We start from the raw sequence: 24,968 nt of genomic DNA on the forward strand, positions 1-24,968 counted from the left end.
CGCAGCACATTTACTCCTGGATGCCACCGTTTCTGCCTCGCTCATGTGTCCACTGTGGGGAGGAAAGCTGCAACGCTTCTGGGTGGCAACGTCTCGAAAATAGTCTAAGCATGCCCTGCTTAGACACTTAATGTGGAGCAAAATCAGAAACCTGCTAATGCACTGCTTCCTTTGACAAAAGAAAATGTAACAATGCAGAAAAAATAATATCAATCCATCCCTGGTGCTTCTTCACTGCACTGTCTGCTGGAGTGACCCCATCCAGGGACTGCACTGAGCATGCTGGGAGTACTCAGCAGTGGCTGGTAAAACAAATAAAGCTAAATATGCTACACCCGTACCCAGAGGAGCTGGTGACTTGCCCAAAGCCAGGCAGGGAAGTTGGGGCAGGAGCAGGGAGCTGTGGCTGGCCGGCCTCTCCCCGGCACTGCAGTTGAGCAGAGGTCTGGGGCTTACGAGGGATTTCTGGTTTTAATTCTACCCACCTCCATGGTGACATTGGCCTTTCTACAACCTGAAACAGAAGAAGCTAAATGGCTGCTTTTAAGCTCATAAATCCAGCCCCGTCTGAACCCCCCACGTTCCCTGGCTGCCCTTCTTTGGGAGCAAGTCACTTCTAACACCCGCCAGCGCTTTCTGCGGCAGCTGCTGGTTTAAAATACCCCGTGGCAGCAAAGAGCTGTTGCCACCCCTGAAAGCAGCCCGGGTCTTGCCAAGCAGCGAGGTGTGCTGGTCCCTGCTGTGCCTCGCGGTCCGGCCGTGCTGGGTGCACAGGCAGAGCGCTCAGCATCAGGTACCTGCAGGCACCCACTGCCCCTCTGCTGCCTGCCAAGGCCTGCGACCTGCAGCTCCACTGTCACGGAGGGGCCCAGGGAGCTGGTGTGCAGCAAGCTGCAGACACGGACAGGCAGCAAGGAAGGTGCAGAGACATGGGGAGAAACCGGTGGGTGCTGTGAGATGGGCACTCTTGGCTGAGCCACCAGTGCTGCCAGGGAGAGGCAGCGCAGGCAGCACCGGCAGAGCTGCTGGGGCTTCGTACCCTCCCCTCTCCCTCATCTGTTCATGGGGGACACCGATCTCCCGACAGCCTGGCCAGGACTGCACCCACCAGGGCAGTTTGGAAATAAAATGCTTCCTAAAGCCTGAGCAAAAATCACCTGCCCTCTGGGCAGCACTCCACCATGCAACCACAGACACCAGTATCAGCAGGAACAAAAATTAAAGAAAATGATGTAGGCAAATGTTACCTGAGGATTTGAACGCTGTCAGCTCTACGGCCTGAAAGAGGGGAGAACATTTGTTAGCAGAAGGTACAGGTCTGATTGCTTCACTGCTGGCAGCCCCCAGCACGCTCCCCGGGGCCAGCAGGGCTCCCCCAGCACCCAGCTGCTGCACCACGCTCTCCCTCCCCCCGAGCCACCGCACAGGCTGCGAACTGGAGCCTTCATCCCCGTCCCCGAGGGACGGGCACCTCGCAGAGCGCCCCTGGACACGGCTGCACCTCTCGGCAGTGCCTGCGGGGTCAGCTGCCGCCCTGCTCCGCTCGCCCTCTCGGGGACCCCTCCAGCCCCGAGGCGACCCAGCGGGCTGGGCACCGCGCTGGAGACCACAGGAAAATCCAGGAGAGGAGGAGAGACAACTTTCTCCCCCGTGTTGTGGTGGAAAGAGCACGCACAAGCCTGCACCCGGTGCTTCAGTGCTGGTTAATGCTCTGCGAGGTGTGAAATTCCTGCTCCCAGCCCAACAGCAATAAATATCAGCAAACAACATTTAAAAAAGCTGAAACACAAAGAACATCTCCTCTGTGTTTGTATCTTCACTTGCTCGGTGTTTTGTCATTTTAAGTGTTTTCAAACGTTTTTAAGTAGCGTCTTCTCTTCATCCAAACTATTGTGCAGCTGCCAGTGACATTCTTAATCCACCGCTCCTCCAGCGAGTGCCGTGACTCACTCAGCCAGGGAGCAGGAGGAACAGCGCTGACTGATGTAAGCAAGGAGCAGCGGCAGCAGCCCCGCGCAGCGGAGGGTGGCACCGCTCAGGGCACAGCTGCGCCGACCGCCGCGGCGGGGAAGATGGGGCTCGGATGGAGACTCCCCGCAGCCCCGGCTGGGCCGGCACCGCGGGGCTCACCGAGCGCCGCACTGCCGCAGCACCCGTCTGCACGGGCAGCGGGCCGTGCCCCCTCGCCCCAGGCGGGCACTGGCAGCAGCCTCACCTTCTGAAGGCTGCTCCATCCATCTTAGTTAGAAAGGGAACAAGCACATTAAAAATGCAGTGTTTAAGCAGCAAAGATGCAGTGAAATCCTCGGTGACCCTCACACGGAGGAAAGCGCTTTCTGTCTGCCTGCTAGGAAATGCCATGGCCTTGGCATTTAGGAGATCTGCTGCCTCCTAATGCTCCCTGCCTTAGGAAACTCAGGCCCCTGGGCTAAGCCCACGCCTCGTATCTGGTGCCAGGAGCTTAGCCCTGGTCCCGGTTTACACAGCCAGCACCTGGCTGGCTGAGAAAAGCATCACCTGCGAATGAATCCTGGTCGGCATTCAGCACAAGGGGAGGAACAGCATTAACCACAATATAAATCATGAGAGATGAAAATATGGATTTTATTGAGTGGCTTCAAAACGATATGCCAGCTATAGAAGTATTATCTATTGGATAAATAAGAGCTGTCTATGTGACACAGGTTTTCAAAGGATAAATATTAGAGAGGGAGAGAGATCCTTCAGTGAGAGACTCATATGAAAGTAGTGTTGGATTTTATTCTGAGGAAATTACAGCACTTGTACGTCAAGTGCACAAGGACTGATGATCATTTCAATAGTGGGAGATGGAAGTGGTATCAGAGTAGTCAAATTTAAATTGTTCCCTGCTTCAGGCCATATCTCGCTGAGCTCTACATCACACTCCCGCAGGCAGCACGACCCAGCCTGCCCTCCCTGGACGGATGCGGCTCGCCCGCCGCAGGGACAGCGAGCCCCTGCTGCATGTCTTCAATTTGCTGTCCCTGGGGGAACTCTCCTGCTTGATCCGTACCAGCCTCCGCTTGGTGCTTTACTGGCTCAAAGTCACTGGCTCCTTCTGTTCGCGTATGCCCCTGCTACAATCACCCTCCCGGCGCGGCAGCGGGGCCGGTTGCCCATCGGCTCAGGAGTGAGCTCTCGCCTTGAAAACCGGCCGTTGCGGGCCTCCTCCTTTCCTGGCCCCCTCTGCTGCCTGCCCCTGCCTGCCCCTGCCCAGGCCAGCCCTGGCTCAGGCAATCGCCTCCGGAGCCAAGCCCGGCCCTCACAGCACAGGCAAGGCAGGTCACTGGCCAGGAGCCCCTGCCCGCCAGCCCGCCTCGCTCTCCATCTTATGCTCCTACAGAAGGCAGCAAACACTCACTTGCATCTGGCTTGACTACCAGGAGTGGCCACTATGGGCATGAAAACATGCATTTAAATGACTTGAATCAATATGCTGCTAATAACGAGTATGTATTTTAATAAACCAGAGCCATCAGGATGTGTATCAAAACCTCCTTGCTTTGATAGACAGGCCGTGTGTCCAGAGCGGTCCTCAGGAGGAGAGCATGGGTGCTGAGCTAACGCGCTGCCCGGTCCCTCCCCAACACTCAGCAGCTTCTCTAACGCCCTGGGACAGAGGGGACCGGCATTACCCTCAGCCCGCGCGCAGGGTGGGTGAGTCAGGCAGCTTCTGGGACCTGCTCAACCACTGCATTTGTGCCAGAGCTGGTAACACTACCAGGTGTCCGAGTCCCAGCCCCTCGCTGGAACCGTTAGACACCATCCCTACGTAACTACTACGCTCTGTCTGTGGGTGAAGGTGGAAGAATAACAGAAGACTTTACATACCGGTCTCTCAGGTGACATAATTGATGAAATCCCCATGGGAATTTTGGCTCCAAAATTTCCTAGGGGTGAAGCAGCACAATGAGTTTGGAGACTAGAGAGTAGAAATATTCATGCTTCACCAGGAACTCAGTGCTCTGTGTCCCCTAAGTACCTCCCACTGAAGCAAAGGGACCAAACAGGTTACCTGCGTAATTGCACCCACAAACTGGTTGGAGCATGCAATGCCTTTTTTCCTAGAAGCTAAAACCCCTATTTCCTACTGCCACCTTCACCCCGCCTTCTCCAGAAAATTCATTTTAAGACACAAACATGGATTCTTGCCTCAAGAGAATGCCATGCCGCACAACACGGTGCTGGGACCCCCATGCCCACACCCAGCCAGCCTGCAGGCATGAACCCGATCCCTCTGAGGCCCACGTGAACACGGTCCCTGCCTTCCCCAGGAATCCTTCATCCCGTGCTGCATTTGCAGCACCAGACCCCAAGTGCTCACACGGGCACAGTGTGCAAATAAGTTCAACGCAGTGCCAAGTGAACGTACACTAAAATTCAAGCCTTGGGAATAACAATTTTACTGAGGTCTCATCACACAGCCTGGGCCCACAGCCACAACAACCCTCTTTACCTCTGTTGGTGATGTTCTTCACTGGAGGGTCTTTCTGCGCAGGGCTCGACAAGGCACTCTCAGCTGCAGAAGGACTCAGTTTCCCTGTCTCCCAGGAGGTCGTGTTTCTTGGACTTGATAAGTAGTTGATGGGATGCGAGCAGTTCTGTAATGACAGGCAAGACATACAGGACAGTGAAAATTGCAACATGCGTCTTTGCTGGATCCACGTCCAATTTTAAAGATCGATTTCATCTGCACTGCGGCCCCTGGGACTTCGACTCCCACCCCACCCTGGTACAGCAGGCTGCTGCCTAATCAGGGCAGATTATTTTTGGGTCTGCATTGTCCAAGGGAACAGCCAAGAAAGGAGACAGCCTCTGCTACTCTCCCTACATAGGACAAGTGGGGAGAAAAATAAGACTCCTTTCCAACCTCATCTCCTCAAAGGAGTCCAAGCGCACACCTAGGGCCCTCATCTGGTGGGTGCATGATGAATGAAGGGGGCAGCAGGGCTTCCTTGCAACTTACGGTGAACGAGAGTGCTTTCTTCTTGTCCTTCATCCTCTGGATGGCATTCCTCACCTGGAAGAGAGCAAGGACATCAGAGAGGGCCACAGCAGCTCTAGCAGAGCAAGAGATCCTCCAGCAAGCCATGGAGAAAAAGCAGTCACTGTCCCAGAAGCACAGTCAGGGCTATGCTGCCTGTTGCACCTACTACAACCCCAGCTACCCCCTTGACTGCCAATACATGGTTGCTGCGACGAGTGACTGAGCCCCAGCCAGGGCCATCTCTTACCTCGCTGTTATAGATTGCATAGACCAGGAATATGTACAGACCCTGAAAAGCAGAGAGCACAGGAAGGGTTAGAGATGTACAGCTGGTTTGTGCTACTTTGCATGGGAGGAAACGAGTTTGATGAGCACTAGAATGGGTGAGGACCTGGGCTAAGGGGTGGGCTAAGGACCGGCACAGGCAGCGGGCACGGCACAGCCAGGGACAGCTGGGCAGGAAGGACCTTCCTTAAAATGACACTTGAGACCAGGCTCTTCACAGAGAGTCCAAAGGAGAGACAGTCCCTGCCCCAGTCCCTCTTCCTTCTCCTCTCCCCCCATTTCATTTGGGGGATGCGGGCACCTCTCACTGGGCACTCGGCTTCCCAAGCCCGAAGCTCTCCCGCACTCTCATTCACTCATGCATGCAAAATCCCCCAGGAAACACTCCTTCAGATCTCAGAACCAGAAACCACCAGGAATTAATTGCTAGGGGAACTGAAATCCGGGAAGCAGACCTCCCTTCCCGCTGAGCACCAACCCCAGGCGGGGCTTTTGCCCACCTCCCACAGACCAAGCGCAGCATGATGCCGGGGACAGTTCCTCTGCCCCGTGCAGTGACAGCCCACAGCGTTAACAGGACCCTCTACCCAAATTCAGTGGGGTACAGACCCAGAGGCTTTGCTCAGCCCCAGTCTAGACAATCCTTGCCACCGGCACACCGGGGAAAGTGCCCGGGACAGGGCCGGAGCGAGCACTGCATGGAGGCCACAGCCTGGGGCTAATTACAGCTCCAGACCAACGATTTTGGCCTTAAGGCAGCCCTATCTGGCCCAGCAGATTTATGTTATATCTGTGGGGTGTTTGTTATCGCAGCTAGATAAATCAGCTGCAGCAAGAAAAGTAATCCATCTTGTCTTCAATGAGCCTTGCTCTTCATCTGCGAGCTCTTGGCAGGCGTAATGGTAGCAGTACCCTGGCGCCGTGCCATGACCTGTCCTTCAGCCAGCAATGCTGGTCACTCCCCCAGACCAGATTTCTGGTCCGGCTGCCAAGGCAGGTCTTCCTTGAAATAATCATTCTGGATGAGCGCGGGGAGGGGGGCAGCGGCGAGGTCGGATGGGAGGAGAGCAAGGAAGGAGAGGAGGCCCAGCTGCAGCGGCGGGCGGAAGCGGAGCCGTGGCTCTGGAGGAGCCTGCTCCTGCCCGCGCTCCTGCCCGCGCGCCATCTTCTCCCGGCAGGGCCCGCAATGCCCCGGCCGCTGCGGCTCCCTGCTCATGGCAGGGCAGGCGCTGGGTGGCCACAGGCGAGAGTGTGGCACGTGCCGGGACCCGCAGGGCGGGATGGATGGTGCTGCCTGGTGTCCGTCTGTCCTGCTGCGCTCCGCACACCCCTCCTGGGAGCAACGTCACCTCCTGCTCCCCTCTCGCTGGAGACGGGTGAGTGGCTCTGTAAGTCCCTGCCCTGAGCCCGCCCCAGGACCATCCTTCCAGCTCCACACGTTCAAATGAAGCCAGCAGGTTTTACCTATGCTGTTTCTTAACAGCAGGCACCTCAGCCCAGAGTTCGGTGCTCGGCAGGGTGTTGGTGCTGCTACCTCTGAAGTCGCGGGCTGGAGGGAAGGTGCTGCCGCCTGCTCGCCAGCCGGTGGGGCGGCCACCGCAGCCACCTCCGGCGCAGCACCCCTCCCTGCTGCTTTTCAGTCACTCGGCTGAATTGCTGTGCTGCCTGGCTGGAGAAGGAGTTGTCATGTTTGGTGTCGACGCACAGAGTAACCTTGAAGACAGGCTTTGGTTTCCACAGATAAACAGAAAGCAGCCAAACAAACAAACAACCACAGCAGCAAAAGTCTCCTGCACAACACTAGCGCATGAAGAAGCACACTGGCCTTAAAGGAAATTCCAAGGCGATCCATAAGACAGTCAGCAAAGGGGCTGAAATGGGATGGTTTTATCCCTGCTTTCTCTCAACTCCACAGCTTCCCACCAGCATGACAATTTTTCTTCTGGGGTAATGTGCAAATTGACCTGAACTTGGTAATCAAGGGACAGAAGGCAAACAAGCACAGCACATCCGTGAGCAAACCCCCGGCTGCCTGTCCACACAACAGCCACGGCTCCTACTGAGCTTTAGGAGAAAGAAGAAAAACAAAAGCAGCAATAATGTAGAAAGCAAGGGAAGAAAACAAATACTGATCCAGCAAACACCTCAGCGCCTATCTCACCCAAGGCAGATGTCGTGGCTTGCGAGAGAGAGGCTCAGGAGGTGTACCATCCAGAGGACGCATTTATCCATTTCAGGAAACAACCCCTATGCCCAGCGCCCACGTTACAACAGCCAGCATCCCACAGCCCCTCTGCTGGCATCGGTGGCGACTCAAAGGCTGAGTGAGCCCTGGAGGATGCAGTCTGGGCACTGGCATTGTCAGGCCCCACTCAAGGGGTACTGGCAGTCACTGAACCAGGGAACTCGTCACGGGATTCCCCTTGCCAGGGCCGGGTTGAAGAGCAAAGAGCAGCCCTAAGTGCTACTGGGAAGCAGCTCTCCTGCAGGTTATCCAAGCCCGAGATCCTCAGCAGGACCCCTCCGGTCACCCCTCACGTGATATACGTGCTCACGTTTTTACAGCACGAACACAGAAGCAAGGCAGAGGAAGACCGCCAGGATGGTGCTGGGATGCTGCGCTCTGATCTGCCTCTCTGCTGATGCCGATGGAGTTCACCCAAGCTGAGAATTTTCTTTTTTTTTTTCTGTGAATGAAAAGATGCTGGTGCTGTTCACCTCATCACAGCACTGAGCCTGGAGTTCTCTTCTGCTCAATAACTTAAGCATGGCATGAGGAGGCAAGGAGAACTGATGCTATATTTAATTACAGTTAGGACAGGCCTCCTGCCACCCTTCTGATATCCTTAAGAGCGGAGATGTGGAGAGGCAGTCCTTGTCTGGCCTTGGAACATCCCATCTGAGAGCCGACGGATGTGCGTGAGCAGCACCCGGCCGCTGGACCAGGGCCAGCCACAGGCAGAACATCCCTGGAGCAGCCACCCATCTTGTGCACGTGGTGATAACGCCTGCGTTTCACCCTTGGAGAGCTGGGCCAGTGGTACGCTGAAACCGGCCAAGTATGCCAGAGGGAAGCGCTGCAAACTCTGCTGCTCCATACGTGAAAGCTACAGTGGGGGCCATTTTCTATTGCATCCAAAGAAAAAAGGGAGATAGGTGGAGAACTCTTTGGATCCCAATGGTTTGGAGGGTAGTACCCAGTTGCTCTCTTAACTTGGATGCCCTGGAGTAGGATTTGTCCTTGAGCACTGGGCAAGGGACTTTGAAAAATATATGTGTGAATACCCAGTGCGAAGGGCCAGGACTGGGTACCCCCAGGCGCGATTTGTGCTGGCACAGTCTCAGCCCCAGGGGCTGGACGGAGCCCGTGCCCGTTGCCCTGGCCGGCTCCCTGCCCCAGTAACTGCCCGCCTGGGCACCGTTCCCTCCAGCCCCGCAGGAGCAGCGGTGCTCAGCGCTTCTCTGGCTCCATCTACAGCTGCTTTCTCCCGAGGTTTGGAAGGCTTCTACCAACAAGGGGGCTGATGCTTTGAATCGCAGGTGGCAAGCACATGTTCTGGGACTTTTTGTCACCATGTGTCCCTGAGTTTCAGATATCCTGAGGTCCTGGGAACAGTCCTAGCTCAGTGCAGAACTGAGTGCTCCCGGGTGCTGTGACTAATACAATTTGCTTTGCTCTCTTAACCACATACAGGCTGGTTAAAGTTTTAAACTCTTTTGATGAAATCAGTAAACTTAGAAGCAAATATTAAGTATTGCTTTACACACCAGGGTTACTTTCTGCCCTATAGAGATCCCTATTAATACTACATATTAACAACACGGCTCTGAAGTATGGTAGTCACAGCCATGGCCCTGGAAGACACCAAGACAAGCAAATAGCCTTAAAAATGTAAGCCAGATGATGCTACCTAAAGAGGAATGAAGGGGTTTAAGGAGGTGACACGACTCACCCAAGGTCTTGCAAGTCAGAGCTAGAAAGAGCACACAGCCTTCCAGCCTCCCCGTGCCAGGCTCTGATCCCCAGCCCACATCGCAATCTGTTCCACCTAACACTCCCGCATCCCATCAGATGCCAGTGCAGCTCTCACTGGGCACCGGGAGCGTCCCTGGGGAGCAGCTGCGTGGCTGCAGACAAGATGGATTTTAGGGGTGAAGATCTTTAGTCCTTGATTCTTAACTCATCATCTCTCATCTCCCCGTGGTAAAGCTGACCTCCAGGCAAAGGGAAGGTGGTTCTGCCTGTACAGTTCTTGGGCCACGATCTTTAAGTATGTCTGAACATGAACCAGATGGAAAACATTCATCCTAGAACACACACCATCTAAGCAGCAATCAAACATGCTATGGCTGGATGTGACCTTTGAGATGCTCGTCACGAACAGCCCTATTCTAACAGTGATGCTGGCACACACGGCTCATCCCTGTAGGAATGGGGCTCATTTCACTGATGCAAACAGCAGGCGGGATGTCTGCCCCATTAAACTGGACAGTTACCATTTTAATTATCCATTAAATGACCAAATCAAAATTCTAATGAAGTTCCCTACAAGCATGTCAGTTTGTAAGCGTCATGTTGAAACCATGCCAATGTCAGAAAATCTAACATGAGAAACAAGATTTGAACTGGAAAGCTATGGCACCAGTAGGGACACTCCAGAGACTGGTGCTGAAGGGCCATTAGATGAATAAGGTCTCCAGAGCTGTGATTCGTATCTTGGGAGCATGAACTTAGTTTCCTCAGACAAAAGAGCACAGCAGCTTGGGAAAGCTGGGCTTCAGAGCTGACAAATGTCCCCAACTATTAGGACAGGTAGAGTACCACCGAAGCACAAGAAACCGCAGGTACCGGCTCGGGTGTGATGTGAGGACCCACCTGGTACAGGACTCACCTGGAGGGAGTTCAGCACGATGAAGACATAGGCCCAAATGATGCTGAGGTGGACGAGGACCCCACACACCCAGGTCAGCCCCAGCACGGGCAGCAGCACCAGCACGGGCTTGGCCGTGGCCCTGTCAGGAAGAAGAGCTCAGGGTTACCTGGGCGCATTTCAAAGCCGAAGCACGGTGCACTGGCACCCTCCTCCCGGCCACCAGCTCTGTGCGGGGGTCTCTGTCGTGCCCCACGTCCCTGAGCCCAGGGCGTCCTGGCAAAGCGCCCCAGCCTGCCGAGTGTCCCTCCTGGCTCTGCAAACCCTGCCCAGGGTCTCGCCATGATCTGCCTGGGGCATCTGCACTAGGTTACAGAGCACGGAGTGGATCTGCCCTGAAAGAGCTCCACAGGTTTAGGAGCACCCTGGCCTGTATCTTGCAGTTTAGAAGAAACCTTCCTTGTCTCCCTGCTGGAGACAGCTCCCCTCCCCCAGCAAGCGCCTTTCAGATGATGTGTCCACCAAGTGGCACCCAAGATGGTAGCTATGGAACACATTCCTTTGCAAACAAAATTAATTAGGAGGGGAGAAACCAAACATTTCACCTCCCAGCCCCCAGTGTGCCAGCCCTGCTCTTTATTTATCACTGAGAGTTAGCAAGAAGGGAGCTCTTTGACGTCATTAGCCATGAGAAAACAGCTATTTTCCCCCCAATTGCTGCTACAAGGAGGGCTTCTGTATTTGTTTTATTAGCATATGGATGTCACCCTGCCCTCCAGCAATGCCCTATCTTTGTGCTTCTGTAAATTTGGGAAAACTTATTTATGATACAGGGGAACAATGTGTGTCTAGCAGAGGTATTCGGCGCCAGCTAACAACAATAAAGATTCGCAGAGGATGATAAAGTAATGACTCAAGCAGCAGTTTTTTAGAGGTTTCTCTATATTGACTGATTACAGAAGTCCACACCACCGCTTTCCCCATGTATGTAATCCCCACCAGCGTTACTCTCAATCCACCAAGTCCCAAACTCATATAGAAAATTTGTTTTATAATGCAAATAGCCAAAACCCCTGCACTCTCTACACCGGCATCCTGCTGAGGGGCACACACAAGTGCTAGGGAGACAAATTTAGTTACGACCCCTTCAAACTGCAATGTTCTGCGAAGCGGAGAGGAGCTGCTACTGCGGCTCAGAGCTCTGTAAAATTCCATGGAAATTGGGCACCCGGCTGGGTCCCTGGGTTCCTCGAAACACCCCAGGCTGCCACCTCCCTTCCCTACGGCGATGTTTTACAGGACGCCTGCACGCCTGCCAGCAAGCTGCTTAGCAGCACGGGGGGCTAACGACAGCGAAGGGGCAGAGAGCTCGGCAGTGGGCTCGGCACACACGCTAACACCACTGCAGCCGATGGAGACAGCAGCCATTCCCAGACCCAAAGTGCTGCTCCTGGTGGTGCCAACGGGCCCCGGGTAGCTTTGATTTCAGGAGGCGCTGCTAAGGGTCTCCCGTCCCAAAGTGCTGAGATTTCAGAGTGCAAGGGCAGATGGAGTCCAGCACCGGGTTCCCCAGGCTGAAAGTGCTGGCTGGGCTTCTCAGTGGTGTAGACACCAGAGCAGACAGACTACCTTTGGGTGACGCACCTTGGCGGAGAAAATCCTTTCTGCCCTGACTCCCGCAACTCATGGTCTTTCACTTCGCCAAGGCAAAGGCTCTCAGCTTAACAGTAATTCCACCGTTTCATACCCAGAGCAGCCACGGCTGGGAAAACCAGCCCCTTCCCTGCTCACCATATCTGTATTCCAATCTGGTTCTCCAGGCTGCTGTTGGGCGTCAGCATCTTTGACCTCCTGCGAGCACTGGACACGGTCACCATCACCACCCGGCACAGCACAAAGGTGTTCACCTGTCAGAGAAGAGCCATTGGACCCAGTAACCTTCTGTAGTCTCAGCTCCAGTGGGGTGAGTCTTTTCTGCTGGGAACTCAATAGCTAAGTGTCAGAACTTGGGGAGAAATGCATCACTCTTGAGAAAGCAGTGAATAAAATACTTCATAGAGCCGTCTGCACAAGTATGAAATCTATAAAACTTATCTCAAAACCCAATACTGATAATACTTCAAGGCTGTAGATGTTCCCATATTAAAATCAGACCTTTAACCAATGTCACAGTCAACCTACACATTTATCTACATTCCTAATTTAACAGCCAATACAAGAACTGGTCAGCAAAATTTTCTTAAAGCACTTTTTTCTACCAAAAAGCTGCTTTGGTTAGAGAGATTTATTTATGTTGTGAAAGTATATATAAAGCGTAACAGAAATTGTCCTATAAAAGCAGCAGGCAATACGACCCCTGCGAGCAAGCTCCTTAGCTAGAGAAGTGCTGACACGCCCGACTCTGCAATGCTTTCCTAAAACCAGACACGAAGGAATCACACCGTCCCGGCAGGTTTTGGCACTTACGGCCAGGATGACGAGAACAGGCCCAACAAAGGCCCAGATGACGTTGGTCTGAACGTTCAGCCAGCAATGGTTGTCTGCCACATACTTGTTAAAGGAAGTTGCAAGGGTCACACTCACGATAACGACTGGAAGGCCTGCAGAAAAAAAGCAGAAATTAAACCCCAGGAAAAGCAGAGATGACCCACTCAGGTCAGCTGTGCTCTAGACAATTGCTTCCAAACCCCCATGACCAGACACGCTGCAGCGTGAGCCAGCTTAGCCTCCGAAACCCCATGAGCAACATCAATTTACTGCGGCTGAAATCTGTCCCGGCTCTGCAAGACCAGATTTATACGCTGTCAGCATCACTCTCCTAGGTATAAAGCATTCCAAGTCCTGAGTCCTGATCAAAGCAATTTACTCCTCAAATTGCTTTTTTAACAAAATGGACAATCAAAGACATAAAACAATCCAAAATATTTGAACCAGTTGCCCAGTGTCCAACTAGGTGTGTGTTTTGCAAGGAGCACTGACCTAAAGAGGCTCCTCTTTGATATGAAACTCAGCTTATTCAAATGAATTCTATGTCCCTGAAGGGCTCACTCAGAATAAAGAGTGCTTAGTCAGGAACATATTTATATTTTAATTACTATCAGACAGCAGTAATGCTCTCCAAGAACAGGAACTTACCACAAACTTCCTCCTCCATTTTTTTGTATCGAACTCTTGGATTTAGAAAAATAACAGAAATGCTTTTTAACTTATATGCTGACTGGCAATTTGACACAGAAAGGTAAGAAAGCCTCTGCAGAGCAGTGGCACCCAGCTCTCATATTGCATCAAACCAAATATTTGGGCATCTCTCCTATTGAAACTTTTGCTAGACAAAAAACGGACACATTTTTCTGAGCACCCAGCGCAGAGGAGTCTGTAGATACCCCAGCCTGTCACGTAGTAGAACTTCATTCTCCTGTCTTCACTCATGTTGACTGCTACCACTTTGCTCCAGAGGAGAAGCCCCTCTACCAGCATCCACGAAAAGGCTGCCATGAAGAAGAGATGCAGGCAGGCAGTGACGGTGAAACACAGCACCTGGGGAGAGGCGAGATCACACAGCGCTTCAGGAGGGAGCCCTCCGGGAGCTTCTGCGTGTGTGTGGTCAGGAAGAGGAGAGCAACCTGCAAACCAGGCTGCAGGACGTGCAGAAATGTATTTAAACATCCACAGGCGCTAGGAAGAGTTCTTAAAATTGCAACACATGAACAGTGCAGCTGCTGCAGCTCACACGCATTTCATCTGCGTGACCATCGCAAGCCAGAGGGGAGGGAACTGACAGCGTCTTGTCCCAGTTCCTGGACTTCCCTTGCAGGTCCCTCATCTCAGAGCTGCTTGATCCAGCCCTGGGATGTGGAAGGGGACACAGAAAGGGACAGAACTGTATGGTGCTGTTTTATAACTACTTAAATTTCCTGAAGGATTTTTTTGTCAGAAACAGTCAGAAGAAAGAGGTGAATTTTCCCGACAGATTGCACAATGTGTATATATGTATCTCCAAACACAGAGACACAACTCTTTCCTAGATGCCAGTTACAGGTAATTAATGAACCATTAATAAAAGGGATTACACTTCTTTTCTGTTTGTTCTGACAATAACGCTTGAGCAGGCCTGCTGCTGCTGGCCAAGCAGGACACGTTCTAGGGAGCTTACCTGGTTGGTCTTGGCCAACTCGCTGAACATGAGCAGAGCTTCTGCTGCAGCTAATGCAAAGATCAGGTTCTTGTGCACAGTCGTTCGTTCGCTCTTGGGGACACTGAGGAAGGGGAGAGGAAACCCTCAGCTGCAGTCAAACGAAGGGGTGCACATGTTCTCGCTAGTCCTTGCTGGGCTGTGCAGACCTGCCTGGTGACCCGCTACTCCCTGCAGAGATGACAGTCCAAAGAGGCAAGGGACTGCCCCGGTGTGCAAGCTCTTGGTGCCGGGGACGCGCGCGGGTACGGCTGCTCAGACCTGCCTGTTCCTTGGCTCCAAGGAAGAGGCAGCAAGGAGGAGGCGAAGGGAGCCACTGCCGTGCTCCCAAGGCAGATCTCTGTGCTTGCCGAGTGACACAGAAGGGTTTACAACTGAAGAAATAGTCTTTGCTCCATTTATTTTATAAACATTAACTCTAGCAGAGCAGCTTTTATGGTAAACCTTGTCATTGATAAAAAACCTTTCCATGGGCACTCAGGTGTGTGCACAGCTCACATAAGCATCTCCACAGAAACAGCCAGCACTGCACCCCCCAGCCCACGACAACCGCTCCCTCCCTCCCCTCCGCTGCCGACGCCAGCGCCGCTCCCCAGCCTCGCCCCGCAAACCTGCATCGCCCCACCCTGACCAGGGATACCTTGCTTGGGTACTTGTTCTGAAGCAAAATGGCAAACAAAAAAATGCAGAAAAGGCTACAAGCGTCTCGACTTTTCTTACCCAACTGCCAAGAATAAAATGAAGGTAACTATCAAGGCACAGAAGGAAACTCCACATCCAATAAAAGTCAAGGTCTGCAGTGTGAGCTCCTCCTTAGTGGTCCTCTGCTCCAACCGTGAAACAACAGAAGACACAAAACCCCCACAAATGAACCACAGACTGCTCGCAGGTCGGGCATCCACCCCCCAGGCGAGCAGAGAAAGGCTCCTCGCTTACCTGCATCTCGTAAACCTGCAGCAGCACAGCAAAATTCGTGGTGTGGTTGCAAAAACAGGCAGTGGAGTCCGGGAGAGATGTTACCACAGAGCAGCCGGCTGTGGACCACATCCCGCCAGCATCTGGGCTAACATGCAGCAAAAAACAGAGAAAACACATGGAAATTACCATCCACTTCAACAGAAAGCCAAGGCGTTAAGGGAATTTTATTCTTCCAGAAGAAGCAGAGTTAAAATGAGGAAAGTATATCAGAGACAGGTCTCCATATGGATTTCCCTTTGGCTTATCCTGCATCTCAGCAGATTTGCCTTATCTGTCAGGCAAGCACAAGAAAACAGGTCTAGTGTCAATGTGTGTATTAAAAAGCACAGTTCAGCCATCACTGCTTTAAACAGAACTCAGTAGTTGCACGGCTCAGGGAAGAACTCCTTTTACAGCACGTTCACCGAGAGCATCACTGGACCAGACACGTCTAACCCTCTGCATCAGCCTGGCCTGCCAGGTACCCGGTGCAGTTCCACTGGCCTCCCGATTCTCAGGGCACGCCAGCACCAGCGGGTCTCCAGCCAGCCAGCTGCTCTCCGCTGCCGGGCGGCCAGCAAAGCTCCGGACCTGAATTCCCTGTGCAGGGTCCCAGGCTGCGCCGGGTCAGCTCTGTCCTCACCGGCAGCACTGCCCCTCTGAGCCCGCCCCAGCGCCACGGGAAGATCAAATTCAGAGCAGGGTTAGTGGAACTGTTTGTGCAGCAACCATCTGCTTCCAAAACCACCCTCTTCCTACCCTCCCCAAACTGATCCATGCCTGTTACCAAACAGGACCCTAAGGAGTTTTTTTGCACTTGAATGACTTAATTACCAATCTGTGATATATCACAGTCTCAGTGCTCTCACTGCAGTGACATTCAGCAAAAACACTTCTCAATGCCAAGCAGTATTTATGAGGCTGGGAGTCCTGCATATCTGTTGGGCCATATATCTTGGACCAACTCTTCTTTGTTGCAGGCAACGATCATAATTAACTAGGGCTTTCCATTTTAGTTGCACATACCTCATTAAAGGTCACTTGCTTGTGAGTGACTTTTCCAAAGGAAATCTTCCCAGGAGAGCGCTCTACTCCAGCAGACAGAGGATGCCAGCACGCAAAGCAGGCAAAGAATTACAGATCCCTAGTCTTACCATTACATTTATATTGTTATGTTTGGTTTTCCAGTGGAAATAAAAGCTCATAAATCTGGGGACCCGAACTGAAACAAGGCACCTGAGGCTGAAGTTCCAGAAGGCACAGATGGGCCCCACCAGCTTGTCGGGCAGGTCCTGCAGGCAGAGAGAGAGGAGATTGCACAGCCATGCACGCACTGTATGCAGCCCGATGCAGTTCACTCACTAGGCTGCAACAAGGTCTGTCAGCGCAGGACAAACACCTCCCCGGGGAAGCAGGAGTCAAGGTGAGAGACCTGGGCACGGGACACCCCTAAGCCCAAGAGCTCTGGGGGCCCTGAGCCAAGGCTGGGCGCAGCCTGACGGGTCAGGCTGCGCGATGCCGCCGGCGGGGGAGGCGACTGGGAAGCACAGCCCCTCCTCGGGGTACCTGGACGCGGTGCTGCAGGCGGTAGCGCACAGACGTGCTGATCTCCTGGTAGTCGCTGAGCAGGGCGGATGAGATCACAGCAGTGCCCACCGTGGTGCTCAGGGACCTGTCAGGGAAAGCATGCTGCTCACAGGCACAGGAGCCACAAACTGCGATCGGAAAACAGGATCTCACGTTATACAGGACAGCTGGAGAGATCCAGAGCCACTTCTGGAGTGCTTCAGTGCCACCAGCAAAGGGCCTGGGCACAGGGCAGAAACTCCCTCAGATTATCTGGCAAGCAGAAACCACCACCGCTCCCCCCGTATCTGCAGGAGGTGACCCTACAGATGAGGCACTGGGGCATCCTAAGCGGTTGGCAGCTGAGCAGCGCCACGGGCGAGCCAAGGTCCGTGGGCGGTGGGTGCGCTGGATGTGCGGGCTGCCATCCCCACCTAGCGTTCAGCGAGCTCCCCGAGAGCCGCGGGGCTCGGCCTCCCACCCCGCTCCGCCAGCCACCGCCGCACAGGCACCGGCTCCCGCGGCTGCTGCCCCGGCCGGAGGGGACCCCGCAGCAGCTCCATCCCCATCCCACCCCAGCAGGGCAGTAACCTCAGGGACCCAGAGGCAGGCAGGACGGACGCCGCGGAGCATCGCGGCACGCAGGCAGCCCCACCGCGCAGCTCAGGGCGAGGTGTGCCGAGGGCCTCTGCCTCCACAAGGCACTGACTCGGGAGCCCCTTTCCGTTGCCCCGTCTCCACATGCATATTGGAGAAAGCAGGGACAAGGACAAACGGGATGGGATGGAGCAGGGTGGAGGTGGCCCCAAAACAGAGGCACTGAGAGACTTAACGCAGGCTTGGAAATGAATTCTCCTGGGGTGCTAAGAGGGCAGCCCTGGGGCGCGGGGGGTTCTGTTTCACTCACTTCTGTCCTCCGTCAGAGGCAGCCACGTCCTGGAAGACAGCCCCGCTGCCAGCGCTGGACAGGCAGCGCTGCAGGGAGCCGTAGCCGAACCACATGTTTTTCACCGTGACTCTGCGGAGACCTGGAGGGACAGAGCATTGCAGGATGGGCGCAAGCACGCAGGGCAGCTCTGAGCAGCCCATGCTGCAGCACCGCTGCCCTGCTCTGGGGGTGTGATACTGGGGGTCTGCAGCACCCACAGCTCCAAGCTGTGCCTGTAGAGAGGCTGCAATCATCTCTCCCCCACGGCCCGTCTCCCCTTCACCAAGGGCATCTCCTCCCCACACTTCCCCAGACTGCGTGTGCACAGGGTAAAGAGCTTGTGCCACTAAGGCAGATGCTGCAGAAGTGCCGAGGGGAGACCCGGGGAAGCACAGGCGTCATAACCTACCTCTGGCTTTCAGCCTTTGCATTTCTTCTGCGGGAACTTCAATGAGGTCGTGCCTGCCTTTCTCGGGGCTCTGGACCAGGTACGCCTCACTGCTCAGCTCCTGCCTGCTCAGCTCCAGCTTCCTGACCTCCATCCCTGTGAAGGCGTAAAATCAGGTACTGAACCAGGGTTCGGCCTTCCTCCAGAGCTACTGCTACAGCAAAGTACCACAAGGACGTTATAACCCCAGCCAAGACCCACAGCAGCAGCAGACAGATCCCTTTCAGTGCAAACCATGTGCATCTGGGCTCAGTTTGTCTCCTGTGCCCAAAGGTTTCTTACAATCCTCTTACGATCCACGGTGTGAGAGGTGCCCCCACACTGTGACACTTGTGCACGGAGGAAATGGGGAGAAGGCTGCAGGGTTAGCAAGAGATGAGCCAGAGGAGGAGAGGTGCCAGGAGTGGGCTTGGACTGGGAACCAGACAGGACGACTAAGCTGGGTCCCGGTGAGATGCCCTCCCCCAGCTCTGCCAGTGCCACTCACCGACATTCCCGTGCTGGATCGTGATCTTTGTCCTCCCTGCGGTCAGCAGTGGGGCTAAGTGTGACACCATTCTGTCGCAGAGCTCAACAACAGCCATGGGCCCTCTGATAACCTGCAAACAGGGAGAGAGCAATGGAAATCAGCACCTGCACCGCCTGCTCACACTTCCCACAGTTCACAAGAGTTTTCTTAAATGCTTGGTCCTGGGCAGAAAAAGAGAAGTTGGGACTCAAGGCTTTTGCTTTGCTTTTCTTCGATTTCTTCACTAAAGGATGTTCCCCGTTTCTTCAGCAAGGAGATGAGACTGGCAATGAGGGCAACTTGCTAGTCTTTATAAAAAGCCATTAAACCAGCATGGAAATAAATAACTAAATAAGCTTCTGGAAAGAAAGCAGATTTTTAGACCTGACTCCTGATTTTTGCAAAGCTGTAGAACAACCACTCTCTCTTTCTGGAAAAGGTTTCACCCAGAAACAGACTCCGCTGCTGGCTGGGTAGCAGTGACCGGCCCCATCACTCAAGGTCCTGCCCGTGTTGGGCAGCACAAGTGGCTCCCCTGTACTACACAAACTCAAACCCTTTCTCCTTCAGCAGATGGATCTGCTGCACCAGCTACGCTGGGCCAGAGCTGGTTTTATGCCACTATTGAGAAGCTGTGAGTAACTGTGGCCACGGAGACCTAAGCAGCTCTAAGCGACGAGGTAAACCCTGAACTATTCAGCATCCTCTCACCTCAGGAGGTCCCTGGCTTGGTTCCTGGAGCACTGGCCAGGCCAGACGCTGTCACACATTTCCCAGAGACAGGTGGAGAGTGCAGACCATACAACAGACACAAAAGACCCACGTGAGAAGGGAGGAAGCTAATGGAGAAAAACCTAACAGGGGTGGGATGATGGAAATCCCTCACACAAAGCCTGACAGTGTTTTGAACAGCGTGGGGGCTGATGACAGATAGCTCCTTGGCAGCCCACCCATGGAAAATACAACAAACTATAAAGTGAAGGGCATTGCCCTGCCAGAGACAGCAGGATGTGGGAGCAAGGAATCTGCAAAGCACCGGGAACCTGCAAACTGTGTGTAATCCTGTAAATCCAGGCTGGCAAAGTGGAGAAGCTTGAAGAGAGCCGAGACAACCACTGGAGGGGTTTGCAAGGAAGGCACCGCTTGACTGCACTTGTTTGCAGAAGAGCTTCTTTGCATCTCCAACAAATGAGGCAGCAGTAAGGCAGCCGGTCCTCATCTGAGCTGGCAGAGAGGCTCCACGCCCACGCTTGCAGCATTTTCACAAGCTCCAGAATACGGCCAGAAAGGCTACGTGTGACCACGCAAGGCCAGGTCCTCAGCCTGTGGTCATACAGCAGGCCGAGGAGCTGCACACACAGCAAGATGAACAGATGTGGCACACAGTGGCCAGACTGCTGGTGACACCGTTACCTGGCTGACTGATGACCACGTTTCGATATTCTGCTCTTCCAAGATTAAGTCAGTCACTTCCAGGTAATACTGGCCCAACTGCTCCAACATCTTCAGCTCCTCTCCCTCCTGGACTTCCACATCAGAGACTTGCTTTAGTAATTGAAGCACCGCAAGGAGGTCAGACGACTCCAGCACGGGTGTCTCTCCTTCCCTCAGAACAGTTGCCAAGACATCAAGAGCACCAAGAGCAACAGAGAGGTTCATGTCTTGGACATCACTGGTGAAGACGTTCTCAGGAATCTGCCACGGAAAAGAAGTTTTAGTTCAGTGCAGAGCCCTGATTCTGCCTGATCGCCAGCTACGCCCTGGCAATGCCCTGCACGCCCTCGCTGGCGTGAGGACACCTGCCTGGCCAACCAGGCATCTCTCAGGGGACGGCCTTGACATTTTGAACTCTCTTGTCCAGCCCCTCAACCTCAGTGAGACGAGTCGACCTGAAGCAACACTGTGTTTCTTTGATCACCGCACGAGGTACAGCTGTATGGGTCAGACTCTCTGACAGCAGCTCAGAAAAGGCCACAGGCATAACTGCTGGCAGCGACCTCCAACACCAGTAGGTGCCAGCAAGTCCACGCCAACAGCTCCTGCCGGCTCCCGGCGTCAGCTGCCGCTGCTGGGGCTGCAGGACTCACCACAGTCCTCTCTGCAAGCGTGTTCACACGGCTGACAAGCGAATGGCTGGATTCCAGCTGAGCTTTTTGCAGTTGCCAGTATGCATCTGAGAACCAAACAAAAGCATAACCATTGCTGTGGTGTGTAGCAGCGTGGTTACCACAAGCCATATTCAAAGCCTGGAGAATGGTGGCTAAGTTGGTAGGACAGTCAGGACAAGGAGACTTCACGGCTGTATTTTATTTCTAATACAAGATCCCATCCAGAGAGACAGACTAACACTTCTTTTCTGCCTCCTCCCCACGTCCCCCTGGCCAACGAGTCTGGAGATGCCTGGACTGGGAGACGCTCTACAGCATTGCATCCCGAAGCCATGTAACGTGTACAACCACTGCTTAACTGGAGAACAGCAAAATAACCTGTCAGTGCATGCAACTGAAGCAAAGTCACAGCTACAGCAGGTTTTGCATGCGATTTCTTCAGAGCAGACACAAGGCCGCCCCATCACTGGCCATCATCCTAGCTAGGACCTCCAGGAGTGAATGCCATGGACGTAATGAATAAATAAATAACAGATGCTGTACCCTTTCTGTAGCGACAGATAAAAGGCAAAGACTGCAAACAAGATGCGTAACTGAATCCACCGGTGCCAACTTCAAAAACTCGGCATTCCTCAACAGGCCCTGTGGAAACACACAGAAACAGAAGGCGCGGGTCCCCCAGAGACACGCCACCCCCAGCAGCAATCACGTTTCCTGCAAGCAATCCACGAACCCCGCTGAAGACAAAAGCTGTGGACTGCTCCTTAAGCAGCCCCAGAGCCAGAGCAGAGCAGGGACTGGGCTCAGAAACCCTCCCGACCCGCCTGGTAAATCCTCTCCAGAAGGACCTCGGAGGAGGCAGCAGTGCCAGGTCCCCAGTCTGTGATTTATCAGTAATGTCACACCAGTCCGGCTGAGGGACTGAATCCCTCCTCCCGGCAGAGCGCCGAAGCACTGGGTGTGCAAACCCCAGGGAACAGCACCACTGAGAAGCAAGCCATTTCCCTCAGCAGCGGAGAAAGCCTGTAACTAGCCCAGGACACCTGAGCAGCTGTCTTTGCCAGGGCCATTGCAGGGGTCTTCAGTGACCGAGGGTTTAGTGATGACCGTGCCTTTAAGTGAGATTTGTAAACTGCCCAGCACAGCTCTGAATGTGCTTCTGCTTTCCTTCCCGAAGGAGAAGCGCCATTCCACAAACGGCACCGAATTCCCTCTCTAAGGACGGGACCGGCTTCTCGGACTGTCCCTGCGTGCTGACCCCCCGCTGCAGAAGGGAGCTGCAGCAGCGAGGGGCACGAGACCTACCTGGGCACAGAAACTGCGCCGTCACTTCCTGAACGCTGCTTTCAACCTCCAGAGCGTTTGAGCTCCACCCAAACACAAGGTCTTGCTCCACCACCCAGCACGACCGAACTTTCTCAATCTGCTCGGCGCTGAGGGTGTTCTGCCAGATGTGCAAGTCGGTGATGTTCCCACTGAAGGACTCTTTCTCCCTGAAGGTGCCCCCCAGGGAATCTTGATCCTGCCCAATTATGAAAGTCCCCTGGCCGTAGATAGCCTGGGGGGCAGACGGCCCCACAGCGCACAAACCGCTGGCAGACGCCCTCCTTTTACCGTCGGCGTAGATGGCCCAGGTCCCGTTTCCCTGCTGCCAGGTCACGCAGAAGTGATGCCACTGTCCATCAGCACGGAACACGGGCAGGTATGGGGAATGGTGCCCGTGGACTATCAGGGCAAACCGAACAAAGCCTTCCTCGTCGACAAAGCCACGGAGCTGGAACTCGTTAATAAAGGCCGGCACAGCATAGGAGAAGATGGTAGCAATCTCCTGGGTCCTGGTGTCCCACTGGAGGTGGGCGCAGGCTGTGACAGCAGGCAGGGCTGGGAAGTCAGAGAGCACCTTCACGTACTTTGTGTCTGTTTTGTCTCCGAATACCAGGACTGGTACAACGTGGTCCCCTAGAAGGACAAATTTCAGCCAGCATAAAGGAAGAAGCACGGGCCAAAGCCTGCTCATCTTCCACTGGGATGAGACCATCATTTTCATTTGCCTCCTACTCAAGCTAAGAACTCATGGACCCTGCAGGCAAGGCCATCCTGCAAGCATGCAGCAAGGCTTCTGCCTCCCCCGTGCCTGCAGGGCATCAGGAAGGCAGGCAAGCTGCCATTGCGTCATTTCAGCAAGTGTAATTTCCAGAAACTTAGTTTTCTAGCAAAGAGGATGGCAAACAAGGAATATGGAAGGAACAGCATGTTCCCAAGCATCCCATGCTATAGCAACCAAGAGCATAGTCAAATAAAACCTTTGAGGCATCTGCTATGAGGTGCCTTGCTGCTGGGGAGCGCCCGTTCTCCTGGTCCTGTCTCTAACCTCACTGCTCTGCAGGACCCGCAGGCCAGGAACGGCGAGGCTGGGCAAAGCCAGACCTGCTTTACAGGGAGATGGTGCAGGGGGACAGAGCAGAGGAGCCCTTTGCAACTCCCTTCTCTTCCAATGCATTAAAAAATCCTGACAGCGACCAGCTGATGCGCTGGGATCACTGCTGTTCATGCTGCCAGTTCCAGCTTGTGACTGGGGGTCCTGGGTGCTACCACAGTGGCAATAAAAAAATGACTGGCAACTTTTCCAGTCAGATTAATTTTTCAGAATGAAAAAGATCCAGCAGTGAACACGTCTCCAAATAGTCCAAGCCCACTTATACTCACGTCTCCATTTTGGTTTGTGCAGGACACCGTCCCTTTCGTTTAGCCAGACAGAACCTCTGATGTGGTGGGACTGCAGCAGTTTGCTAAAGGAAGCTCGCTCGCTGTCCTGGGGCTCAAAAAGCAGCTGGGCAAAGCGTTGTTCACAGTATCTGTCTGCATGCCACCAGTCCAAAGCAGTGGCCACATATTCGTACATGTGTCTCGAGGTCTCAATTGTGACAGGAGCGAAACCTGGAGAAAGACACACACAATGTGGAGCAACAGAAAGCCTCTCCAACCCGCCTCCGCGCCACACACACCGCAGGGTCAGTCTCTTGCAGCATCCCCCGGCGTTTACAAGCACTGCCTGGTGCACCCCCGAGGAGCTGAAGGCAGGAGCTCATTTCCGTACCCAGCCCTCGGGATGTTCGGTGGGCACAGTGTGACGGAAAAGTCCTGGCTATACTGGACATAAACCGAGGGACGTCCGTGAGTCTGCTCACAAACGGAATGGCCGGCCTCGGGCTGGAGCTGGGCACGCTTCTGTGGGACACGCAAACCCACGCTTCTGTGGGACACGCAAACCCAGGCCGAGCTCAGCGCAAAGACAAAGCTGGCCGTGGCACGCCCAGGGACTGCCCTCGGGGCAGCTTGCTCAAAGCAGTTACCTACAAGCAAATGTTCCCAGTTTATCCAGCTCCTACCAGCTTCTGCATTTGTAGATGCGATTTGCAAGCACAAAATAACCTGTTTTGTTTGCAGTTACAGTGGCACAAAGACTAGCAGCCGAGCAGTACTCACCTCATTTTAGACAGTAATTTCATAGTTGCCAAGCAAATACTTAGCTATGCAAATATAATTTCAGGCACAAAACGAGGTATCAGAAAAAGCTTCTTTACCTTTGTTTCTGCCTGGACACCTTTTTATGCGTTGTTTCTCTGTGCTGAATATTGCTTGTAAAAACAGACAGAAGTGCTGATAAAAACACTAACCTTTAGAAGTCTGGTTCTTGGCAAGGGCTGCAAAGGCAAAGAGACTCCTGGACAGGCTACCGACCTGTGGAGAGGATGTTTTGTAACATTCAGATAAGGCATTAATATTATCACAAATACTCAAATTATAAAAATTACTGTAAAACTCACCAGAAAGCTGAAGAACCAAGAATCAGGTCTCAAGTCTCTCCTGAACATGCTGACCAGCGGGAAAGCTTTCGCCCTTTGCTAGAATAAACAAAACATCACTAGAGATGCATTGCAGAGACAGAAGCATGCTGCAGAAAGCTCGTTCTCAGACAAGGCTGCGGTCCTCCCAAAGTCTCGAATCAAAAAAGAGAAAACGACCCTCTCCGAAATACCTGCTCCGGGTAGTACCCTATCAAAATAATTCTCGGTTCTTCTTAAAGAACTCAAGGT

General features: G+C 53.7%; 1 protein-coding gene across 1 annotated transcript; it reads right to left on the reverse strand.

The window, feature by feature from the left end:
- Nucleotides 1–10: 10 nt before the first annotated feature.
- ADGRD2 (adhesion G protein-coupled receptor D2) lies at nt 11–24,746 on the reverse strand (the record flags this gene model as incomplete). Its single annotated transcript, XM_082327286.1, has 25 exons — nt 11–126; nt 1,248–1,278; nt 3,853–3,911; nt 4,478–4,622; nt 4,988–5,041; nt 5,256–5,297; nt 10,186–10,306; nt 11,956–12,071; nt 12,631–12,764; nt 13,548–13,701; nt 14,318–14,420; nt 15,077–15,180; nt 15,293–15,419; nt 16,550–16,605; nt 16,880–16,985; nt 17,787–17,907; nt 18,217–18,351; nt 18,743–18,854; nt 20,177–20,458; nt 20,851–20,936; nt 21,415–21,513; nt 22,177–22,830; nt 23,578–23,808; nt 24,549–24,612; nt 24,699–24,746. 25 exons carry the CDS (start codon nt 24,744–24,746, stop codon nt 11–13), a joined length of 3,300 nt encoding a protein of 1,099 aa, XP_082183412.1.
- Nucleotides 24,747–24,968: the final 222 nt, after the last annotated feature.

This window comes from Platalea leucorodia (genome assembly GCF_965183815.1).
Source record: "Platalea leucorodia genome assembly, chromosome: 15".
NCBI lineage: Eukaryota > Metazoa > Chordata > Aves > Pelecaniformes > Threskiornithidae > Platalea > Platalea leucorodia.